This window comes from Pieris rapae, chromosome 17 (genome assembly GCF_905147795.1).
Source record: "Pieris rapae chromosome 17, ilPieRapa1.1, whole genome shotgun sequence".
Lineage (NCBI taxonomy): Eukaryota > Metazoa > Arthropoda > Insecta > Lepidoptera > Pieridae > Pieris > Pieris rapae.
The window spans coordinates 9339259-9350966 of record NC_059525.1 but is presented as its reverse complement, the minus strand read 5'-3'; the positions used below and the strand labels follow the sequence as shown (position 1 = coordinate 9350966).

At 34.7% G+C, this 11708-nt stretch overlaps 2 protein-coding genes across 2 annotated transcripts; one reads left to right on the top strand and one right to left on the bottom strand.

The window, feature by feature from the left end:
• The first annotated feature begins 925 nt into the window (after positions 1 to 925).
• On the top strand, positions 926 to 2247 carry LOC110997624 (inositol monophosphatase 1). The gene has a single exon (XM_022265870.2). It carries the CDS (start codon positions 1256 to 1258, stop codon positions 2075 to 2077), a length of 822 nt encoding a protein of 273 aa, XP_022121562.2. The 5' UTR covers positions 926 to 1255; the 3' UTR covers positions 2078 to 2247.
• Positions 2248 to 2328: 81 nt separating this feature from the next.
• LOC110997623 (chorion peroxidase) lies at positions 2329 to 11032 on the bottom strand. Its single transcript, XM_022265869.2, has 11 exons — positions 10828 to 11032; positions 8401 to 8526; positions 7637 to 7976; positions 7141 to 7360; positions 6804 to 6981; positions 6512 to 6639; positions 5696 to 5878; positions 5174 to 5501; positions 4932 to 5063; positions 3399 to 4862; positions 2329 to 3250 (listed from the first exon to the last, which is right to left on the bottom strand). Exons 3-11 carry the CDS (start codon positions 7916 to 7918, stop codon positions 3100 to 3102), a joined length of 3066 nt encoding a protein of 1021 aa, XP_022121561.2. The 5' UTR covers positions 7919 to 7976; positions 8401 to 8526; positions 10828 to 11032; the 3' UTR covers positions 2329 to 3099.
• Between the last annotated feature and the right edge of the window lie 676 nt (positions 11033 to 11708).

Below are 11708 nucleotides of genomic sequence, written 5' to 3'. Positions count from 1 at the left end.
GAATCATGTTGTAATACCGTCCTTTCGTCTGACTTGAAGAACGCCAAATGTTTATCCAAGAATTTATTAACTGGGATTTAGGAAGGAGAGTTAAATCACAAGAAAAATTTTTGTATGGAACCAGGTCTCCGTCATTGACCGCAGCTTTGGCAAGCCTGTCAGCCTTGGTATTGCCAAAGATACCTGAGTGACCCGGAATCCAAGCAAAAGATACAGTGTACTTTTTGATGAAGCATTGATATATTAAATCGCGACATGCAATAATTACTGGGTGATTATTTATATTACGGCTAAAAGGAAATCTTTTCAACGCTTGGAGGACACTTTTAGCGTCAGTTAAAATTATTGACTTTTTAAGCTTCATTATTAAAATGTACTCCAGAGACCTCAGCAGACCAAAGCATTCTCCAGTAAATACTGAAGTCTCTGGAGGTAATTTTATTTTCTGTACAATGTCAAACTGTTGATGGAAAACGCCAATTCCCACACACTCCTCGGGACCGGGTTTGGAAGCATCACAAAAAATTAAATGGTAATGTTTCCATTGGCTGTCACTGTCAATAATATCAGTAAATTTGGCATTTGCAGAAAGATCTTGTTTACTTATGCCGAAGTCAAACAAAATAGTAGGATCTAATGTTAATGCATCATAGTTAACACAAAATATAGGAAGGAATTGTGATCTGTGTGTTGGAGCTTGAAGAGCTAAGTATTTTTGGAGACTAATAATAAGGCATGGCGGCGATTTATGAGCCCAGTACGGGTAATTCATGTTCGAATGGGCTTTGGTACTACTTTTGTCTATAATCTATATTATAGTCTGTCTAATTACGACAGATCACGCAATTAAAAAAAAAATACCTATGACAGCTGACACAATGTTAGTGTTGAATGTTGTAACTTGACAATTTACAATGTTCGAAATTTTATTCAATTGTGTGGATTTACTAGATTCGAGAATTCAATTGAGCGATTTACTGATTTTACGAAGTTTATTATAATTTTCGCGTAATACCAGTTTTTTAAGAAAGCGTTTGTATATATATACAAACAGCTACAAATTTATTATCATTAAATTTATCAGTGCTTTATATTAATATAATTATATAAAAATAATAAATCGTTAGTTTGCGGTCTTTAGTCATCGGTAATTGCTGGGTTTGCGATTTTTAATTGACACGAACTACATTATTTAAGAGATATTTACCAGGGTGTCCAGAAGTGTATCCTAAAACATATATCTAGTTAATTCACGATGTCGGACCAAGTCGATGAATACTTTGACGCAGCTCTTGATTTGGTTAAATCTGCAGGAAACCTTATAATAGAGTTTAGAAATGGTTGCAAATCCTATGAACAGAAATCTAGTGATATCGATTTAGTCACTGAAGTAGATAAAAATGTAGAAAAGACTCTTATGGATGGTTTGTCAAAAAACTTTCCTACTCATAAGTTTATTGGAGAAGAAACAGTATCTGAAGGCGGTCAGTGCGTTCTCAGTGACGACCCAACTTGGATTATTGATCCCGTAGATGGCACACTAAACTTCATTCATGGTTATCCCCAAAGCTGTATTTCAGTTGGTCTAGCTATTAACAAAGAATGTGTCGCTGGCATTATTTATAACCCAGTCCTTGACCTTTTATTTACTGCTAAAAAAGGTAATGGTGCATTTTTAAATAATAAGCCTATACATGTGTCACAAACTAAAGAGTTGAGTAAAGCATTGGTATCATTTGAAGCAGGGACCTCTCGTGATCCTGAAAGATTGAGAGTTATGTTTGAAAATTTTAGAACTCTAGTAGAGAAGGGACATGGTGTTAGGACAATTGGCTCTGCTGCTATGAACATGGCAAATGTGGCTTTAGGAGGGAGTGATGCCTACTTTGAGTTTGGTATTCATGCATGGGACATAGCTGCGGGAGATATTATTGTTCGTGAGGCAGGTGGAGTTTGCATTGATCCAGCAGGAGGACCTCTAGACCTTTTGTCTCGTAGGGTATTATGTGCTGCAACTGCTGAACTGGCTCAAGAACTAAGCAAGTCTTTACAGCAATATTACCCTGAGAGAGATTAATCTGGTTGATACTATATTTTATATTACATACAGATCTATTTTAATGTACAACATACATGATCTGTATTTATGCTAAATGTTTTTGTAGTCTTATATTGCTATAATATAGCATGTTAATTTTTTTATATTTTAATTGTTTATTTTTATGATAAATATTTAGTAAGTAGATTTTAAGTATGGGAAATGTACTTATAGTAATGATCATTTAATATATTTTATGTTACCAAAGGTATAAAATAAAAATACAGTGATTTATTGTATTATTTTTGTTTAATATACTTATATGTCTAAGGTTCTAGATAAATGACAGTCTATGTAGCTGAAATAAAATTGATATGATCTGATTGTTAAGACATTAGTTTTCAATAAATGTTATTGAAAAAACTAGTTTTTTTTAAACAAACTATTTTAATAATGGGACAAGTTATCATAGTTAGGTTCGGTGGTTCTATTCATAAATAGTCTAATCTGTAATTGTTACACTTAAATGCATGTTAATTGCAATTTAAAACTTGGTATAAGTTACCACTTATTATAAATTATATTTTCCAATAATACTAATATTATTCAGTCAGGCTTTTAAAGAAAATAAAAATCAAATGTCATAATAAAATAGTCTGTTAAAGTCATCCATAATATTTAGTCGCTAATACAGTTAAGGTAAGGTAAAATTCGTCAGTCTCCCAGTACCCAAGTCATCAAGTGTCATTATATCCTCCCAATTGGTTGATCATAAGTCGTTAATCAATAAATTAAATAGGCATACTCCAGTTTAAAACATACACGTCAAACGTCTTGGAATATCCAAAATTTAGAAATATACCAATTAAAATTAATAATAAAATAATAGCCCCGTTATAAGTTATCAGTCAAAAGTTTGCAGTCACAGTCAGTCATCATCATAAAGCAGTAATTGTCTTTTAAAATCCACACTTTTCCGCGCAATTTACAATATCTTTAATTTATATTCACCTAACCTGTGCATACCTACAAATATGTTCAATAAATATAATTCAATGATTTTATTGTCTTCCTAAACGTCTTTTTCCAGAGAAGTCCATTGGGCGTGGCAGCTCTCTAAGAGAAAGAGGGTCCGTCTTAACAGCCGGCATCCAGTTATGAAGGGGATCGATTAACTCGTCCTTTTCTTCGTAAACTGCCCATTGGGTTGGACTGTAAATAAACGACAAAATTAAAAAAAATATTGGTTTGATAACTAAAATGTACTGCTTAATTTAATATTTAAATATAGGCTAGGTTGATAAGATATGCAATCATTATTTAACCGCTATCAATTAATTTAAACAGCGAAGGCACCTACCTGCTCTCACTAGGAATTATATCGAACGTCACGGAAGGAGTTTTCGCAGAATTCATCGGTTTCTTTTCTCTTTCTCTGGATCTATCAGTCTTATTATCATCTAAAGCAGCAATTTTCTTTGGGACGGAACGTTCTTCTATATTTTCTTTGATCGTTTCGTTTTTTTTAGTCAAATGATTTTCTTTTGGGAGGCTTTCATTATCAGAGTATTTCTTCAATACGTTGTCTATGTAATAGTATTTAGTTTTAGTATTTTGAGTCATTTCGTCATTATTATGTCTTGTTGGACGTTGGGAATTAAAGGGTCGGGTTGCAGTTTCATGTAGGAAAAAGGTTGATAATTTTCCAGCATTCACACCATTGTCAGTCACCGCATCTTGCCTTTCATTACTAGTAGCAAAATCTTTACTTACTTTGTCATCATTAAAGTCCTTTCTTATATTTTTTTCTGTCAAGTCACCCCTGTAAGAACCTACATAGCCAAAAGTCAGTAATTTGTATAAGTTTTCTGTCGTCGAGTCAAAGTTTGGAGTTTTTTCAGTCAGAGTCACAGGTCTATCAGTTATTCGAGTCGTAATAAAGTCTTCATTGGATCTAGCTGAAGATTGAACTTCAGTAACAACTCGTGCGTTATTCCTAGATTCATAGTCATGGTCTAAGTCACCCCTATTAAAGTATGGTCTATTAGGTCGTCTGTAAGTATCGTCATAAGTCTGGTAAGTCACTTTAACTACATCTCTGTCATAGTTTCGTCTAGTCGTCTGCCGCCAAGACGGAGTTGTTCTTGGTACATAATTGATGAGGTAAGTATATTTGTCGATGTTTTCAGTCACAGATAAGTACGGTCTATTTGGTCTTTGTGGCAAGTTATTGATTACAACAGATTGTGCAGTTTGCACGTTATCATTATATCCATATTGTTTATTAGGACTGCGTCGTATGTTGATATCATCGTCATTAAATCTTTTAGTTTTATTTCTAAAGTCAAGTTTGTCGTCAATACCCATCAGCGTTACATCTTTAACGGTATCAGTGTCATTAGTCGTTGAGTCAGTCAAATTAAGTACATGAGTCTGTTTTTTAATTTTAGTCTCGTCATTTCCCAGATGTGTTTTAAGAGATAAATGATTTGGCGTAATCTTTTGCTTTTTAGTTGTCGTTATAGGGATTGAGGTGGATGGTTTTGATCTTATTGGCTTCGACGTAGTCGAAGGATCTTCGTTAGCTTTTCTTACTTCATTATTCGAAATAATTTCTACCCACGCGGAGAGGTCAAAATTGTCCAGGTGATTGTTGAAGCAGGAAATTCTGTTATTGTCAGGGTTGTCAGGAGAAAGGAAAACAAAAGGTTGGATGCTGTCAATCGTGTCAAGCGTACGACATAGTACTTGTGCTAGTGAAATTCGTCTTATTTGTTGTAATTGTGCTGGTGTGAATGACGACTCACTGCCACCATTTTCATACCTGTAATTTTATATGATAATATAATATAATAAATCAAATTCTTATTATAAATGATTGTAAAATACATACCAGAACCGATCACCTTTACGTAAATTTGAGAATTGTTGAGCGATAATACACGCAAAAGTTGGTCCAACCAGACCCCCGATTACAGGCCGTTCAGACATTCCTCCAGTGAAGAGGTCAATGTCATCCACGTTCCTGAAGAATAAAAGGTGTACATGATTATCATCTAAGTTATAATTTGTATGCTTCTATTCCTAGGTTTTTCAACATTGTTACATGTTTAGGTGGTATAGAAAAATTAATACTTGTATAAAGCCTTCATTTTCCGCACAACTCTTGCCGGCATTATTCTTGACAGATCATCGAAGTTTTCAATGGTTGATAGACCACAAGGCTCCCGCCAAGACGTGTATGGTGGTACTCCATGGTCTCTCCCTCTCTGTATGTTGATTGCTGCAAGATCCATGCCGAAGTCGAAGTGTGATGTTTGAAATAGGTGATTGGTTAGTTCCTCCGTGATGAACTCATCCCGTTTCTGTATGGGCTGGTTCATCATACCGAGCATTAGACGATCTACGGCACCCATACTCCAGATGTTTGATGGGTTTGTGTGCTCATCATGAAGTGATACATCTGTAATAAATTTGCAATTATTTAAATTCTAGTATTAATTAATGCGCCTACTCTTATAGAGATGATAATGTAAGTACTCAGAACAGGGATCAGATTTCAACTTCTTCAAATGAAATAAAACATTTTTAAACAAAAGAAAACCATGAAACAGGCGGTTAACGTTTAAGAAACTAAACAAAATAGATGTATCATACTATTAGCCATGGGTCTGTGGAAGCGGTCGAAGCGAATCATGGAAGGTTGAACCAGGGAGTGGCCAAAGCGGAAGGCGGCTGATGCAAACGAACTCGCTGGACTTGGATTGATCTTGGGGTTGTACCCTCGGTAGTAGCCTTTCTTCTGGGGCTCTAGTTCGAAAAGATTCATCACCTCCGGACCTAGAACAATACATTTATTCAAATATAATTATCACGGAAACATTTGTTTTGATGTCAGTTCTATCTTCGAATTACAAAATCTTTACAGCAGTTTTGGCCTAGTGGCTCAGCATGCGACTCTCATACCTGAGGTTCGATCCCCGGCTGTGTACCAATTGACTTTCTCTCTATGTGCGCATTAATCATTCGCCCGAACGGTGAAGGAAAATATCGTTAGACCGCTATGACCGGCTTGCCTAAGACCCAAAAAGTCGACGGCGTGTGTCAGGCACAAGAAGCTGATCACCTACTTGCCTATTATATTGACAAATGCTCACGAACAGATACAGAAAAGTGACGCCCAGGTCTAAAAAGTATGTCAGATTGGATGCATTACTTATAGTAGAACAGGTAGGAAAAAAAGTTTAATTAGGTTTCTGCCGCTCAGCACCGCTATGTGGAATCAGCTGCCCACTGGAAGTATTTCCGAACCAATTCGACTTAGGGTCCTTCAAGGAAAGAGCGTACCAATTCTTAAAAAGCCAGCAGCAAGCCTACTGGCATTGAGAGTGTCGACGGGCGGCGGTATCGTTATTAACATCAGGTAGTCTCTGCCCGTTTACATAAAAAAAGTAATTCGTAAGATTTTGATACCTAATATAATCGGCAAAAACTCTCGATAAGTGATATGTTGGATCATAGCGCCAATAATTTTTCTTGTCTCCTGGTATATTTTCTCATCACTCCAGTGTGGATTTAAGTGAGCCAGTTCTGTTGCCATTCTGAAAAAAATATATTATAAATATTCTCTTCTATTTTTGAGCTTAGAGTATGAATATACTATTTAAAAAAGATTTTACGACACTACTATTTTTATCAATTTAGGTACTATTGAATTGGTTTACTTAGTATACACTAGATTAGAGCAAACAATAAATAGTTATACCTGTTGTGTTGTCGTAACCACACAATGTGAGCAGCGACAAGGCCTGGTTGCTCATTGACTCTGGCGTCACCAGACTTGAAGCAGTCAGCAGACAGAGCTCCGCCTCTGCACAATTCATCCCGTCTTTCCGTGGGCAGTAGAGGGCGCCGTTGTTGTACTCGCCCATATTGAAGCATACCTAGGGTTCATATTTTCAATTTAATTGAAGGATTTGAACTAAGTAATAGGAACTGACTGATTAAAAAGAACTTGGTACATTGAAGTCAGGATTGCCATCCCATTGGGAGTACGGGAACCGGATAGCCAAGTGTATTGGTGAATAAGATAATAATCGTACCATTTCTAAACAATCGTAATTTGTCGGACTGCCTTGCTGAGCTTGCATACAGCGGAGATCCGTCGATGTACGCTGACACCTGATTGATCTGCTCACGCCAGCCAATTCGGCAGTCTTCCTGAGGTGCTGGTGAAGACCTGATGAAGTCCAGACATCTCACTCCACGAGGTCCGTAAAAGGGATCCGAAAGGGGTACAGCTATAGGAAAGCATTCAGGATGCTGAAAAAAAGGGAAGAAAGTAAACATCATGCAAGAAACTCCGTTTTTTATCGCACAGCCCGGACATACAACAACCAATTTTTACGCCTTGAATTGTTTAAGCTGAATCTTAAACGTCTATCTATCTCTATCTTTTGTATCATGAACACACCACACCTGACGTACATACCCTGACTTTAACACCATCACACAACACAGATGTTCGCTGTAGGATTACGAAATAAATTAATAAATTCTAGTAATATTAGCAATAATGAAAATGGTTGCGGGTCTTACCAAAAATTCCTTAGGAATGAAATCCCTTCCACCATCTTTGCAGCATCTTGGGACAGATCCATTAAACCCTCTTGATTGTGACGACGATACCATATCATGGTCTAAAAATTGACCCCATTGCATTAGCAAGTGTGTAATTCCTGGGTTTTCTACGTTTTGATCTTCGTGCACTAACGCGCTGATCTCACGGGCTGATGGTAGGAGAGAGCCGAAGACAGATCTCCTTGGGGCTTGTATGCCGTCTGAGTACACTGGTGGAAGGAAACGCTGAACTGGAGTCATGGTTGAGCCCCATCTTGGGCGGTTTAAGTTGTTGCAGGTGCCATCGTGGGTACGATATCTGAAGGAAAAATATTATAAATATAAAGAAAACTCTTTTTTACCGGATTGAAGCCATCTCTTGTAATATAATAATACATAGCTTCAATCCAGTAAAAATTGTTTATTTTAAATGTATAAAAGCTATGTTAATAAAAGACAATACTATTATAGATATTCTAGTCATTTATAATTTAAAATCTTGAACAATTTAACGGTTATCGTCAATCGTGGCGCAACAACGTTTGGGCACACGCAAAGTATGGGCCTCAGACTTTTGTATCTGTTTTCTCTATTAGGCATTTTTGGTGTAATCCAGCTTGTGTTTTTTTCTTTTACCATTCGAGAGAATGTTTAATGCACCTACGATCTCATGGATAAGAGTCGCACGCTGAACCCAACATTGCTCCCAAAATCATAATAGTCAAACTTAATAGTCAACATACCTCTTGGACGCTGGTGGACATTTAGGTGGGCCGCGTAGTGGGCACTGCTCGAGAAGAGGGGACTGGCGAAGGGCACTTGTAGTTGGGAATTTAATTTCATCTGTTCGACTCTCCAGGGTATCTCCACTGTGAAAAAAATAACATCATTTCAATTTGTCGCTGTCAAATCAGTTTTATTGCTACATAATATGTGTAGTTTGCTAGAATGTAATCTCGAACTCACTTGCGAATCTTGGAATGCGATTAAGTAGTAAGAGTTATGTAACCTATCATCAGTTAAGTTACATTTTTAAATTTTAGTTAATAATTAGAAGCGTAAACCAAATGTTAGTAATCTTCGTACACTTGAGTGATGAGTCGCAAATGAGTCCTTTAATTTTATTCCACACACAAATTGTAATACATACAACATTTTTTTTCCGATATTGTTCAAAAAGGTTTACTGAACTATTGTATTGAAGGGTTTTTTAGATTTTTGACCTTAGATAAGCCAAGTTAGTTTTTGTTATCGTCACAATATGTTACCCAATTTTTTGTTAATTACAAGCTATTTTAAACGGTTAAAGTCAGTTGTTACTCAGCTTTAAAAAAAGTGTTTCATTTAATATATGTATATCTGAACATATCCACAACAACCAGCACTGAAATTAACTCGTAATGAAAAATAATTTAAACATGAATTGGAAATGTTTAAAATCAATTAAAAGATAATATTTTATGTATTCATACAACTGACATCAATACTTTACTCGTCTCACATTAATCAATATCTACATATTAAGTATATTTCACATAATGTGTAATTACATAACCAAATGCTAATAACAAATACCATAGGTTTTAACAAAATTTCTAAAGTTACGTAATAATATGCAAGTCATATTTTTTATGAGTTACGAAACGCGAGAGAAAGCGCATATTTCATGTCAAATGTATTTAGATAAATATATGCTTTGATTGTGATTAGCTTTTAACGATAGGGAAAGTTTGTGGAAGCGGAAGTGGGAAAGCCTGTTATTAAGTTATCAGTACCTAAATGTAAATATAGAAGCATTTGATATGTATAAATTTTTTTCTTAATACATTAGGTTTTACCTAAATGAGTAATGATGAAAATTTGTTATTCCTACTTATAACTTTTTTAGTACCCATCGTATGTATATATTAGACAATTGTTTATAATTTTGGATTTAAAGGTTTTCTTCATACAGATTAATAAAAATATATATTAATTTTGATTTGAATTTATATTGAAAGCCCATTACAAGAAATAACTTTCAAGCTATTTCTTGTAATGGGCAATACGGTCAAGTTTCAAATCCAAAGGTACACAATTGCAATTACATTTATATATTACAAGATTATCTAAAGTTAGTAATTCTTTATTGGGAAAAGGGATACTCTTCTTTAATAAAATCCCAGAGGCTCTTTATCTCTGCCCTTTAAAGATATGTATTAAAGAAAAGCTGTCTAAAAAGTTAGCGATTATCTTGTTGATAAAATCGCCTGGGACTTGTGTTTTAAAATAAGTGTTGTTTGATGATTTGCTTTTTTAAAAGAGTACCGAGAGTTTTTTACGACGGCTTTTTCTCTTTGCCTACACCCTCTGTCTTCTTTGCCGCTGAGTAGTGATGCTTACAGGTTTAAATTTAATGACGTGTAATAAGTGATACCTGTCTATCTTATGTTCCAAAATTAACCAAATTTATCAAATACAAGATTTGTTAAAATATATGAATCAACAATCTTTACGATACACTAAAAAACGATTTAACTATAAAAAAAAACCATTTAATCTGTTGTTTATTTTATAAAGCCGTAAATACACCTGTCACCATATTTACATGAGTGAAAGTAACTTTCACTGCCTGCCGTAGGCATTGGATAGGTTATTGGCTTAAGGTCGTATTATATCTGGTCCCTTGGGAAACGACCCCGATATATGGTTAAGGATAACGTTAGGTAATGTTACGTGTGCTTTACTATGAGCACCTATTTCTTAATGAGCTATTTGGTAATAATAACTAATTTTTCCGATTTTTTTTTCTATAAATTGAGGGGGTTATTAAAATCGCCCTAGTACCACATTTAAAACGTAATATTGAATTGTTAGACTAGGTTTAGTCGGCTGTGTTTTTTTTTCTGGTAAAAATTATTCTATTGCTAGACCGAATAGTTAATAGAATTGTATGTGTTATATGTTAGCTGTGTCAGTTAATATTATAACGTAGACCAATTTCTGTTTGAAAATTAAATAAGAATAAATTGATAAATGCGTGGTTCAAGGATTATTTATTATTGTGAATATTCTTAGATTTTTATAAAATTATATAATTTACTATGAAAAAATTAACATTATTTTTTATTTCGATTTTACAAGCATTAAGGGGAACATATTTAAGATAAAAATCAAATGTCAGTACTAACCTTCCTCTTGGTAACTTTAGTCAATCCAGTCATAGTGTAACGGTCACTGTAAGTCATAGTCAAAGTCATTTAGTCATCACAGTCACAGATATCACATAAGTCATCAAGTCATCGTCAGTCTTATTTTGACTAGGGCGCGCAGATTTTGCCGCGCGCTGTGCGTGACGCCATGTTGCGCGAGTAACTGCAATGGCGCGAAAATCGCATAGCGCTAAAATACTGCCACTTCCACGAGATGTTTCGTAAGAGGTGACAACCGGGCTTTAAAACTATTAATGTAACTGCAATATGTGATAATTAATTTAAATTGAATGGGCCTGACATTTTCATTGAGTGTTTTTGTGTTTACTGTTACGTGTATAGATTTTTTTACTTACACATTCTGTTTCATTTTGATTTTATTTATATATAAAATTGCAATATATCTAGATTAATAACTGTCACTATCTTGATGTATCTGCTTAACAGATTGCATGGTCACGGGTCAACAAGTGCCCCGAGTATTAAAAACAGTGTCGTATTATTTATTACTCAAAATAAGCTTTTATTACAAATTGTTTTTCGAAATTATTGGCCCATTGTTTGTTCAATCGATTGGAAGAGACGATTAACTTAAAAACATTGCTAATATTTCGCTACTATTACATTATAAATCGATATTGTTTGAATATTCTATTTTCGCAACTATATATTAGATAAAGATATAGTTACAAAAATATATATTTAATGAAATCGATGACAGAATTAAACGCTACATTGTAGAGCCTTTTATCCTTAAGTTGTTTGATTATATGTATGCTCCTAATTTTATGATAATTGAACGAGGCCATTAACGTCAAGTATTGAATGGTAATATATTGCAAACCATTTCTTTTTGGTTG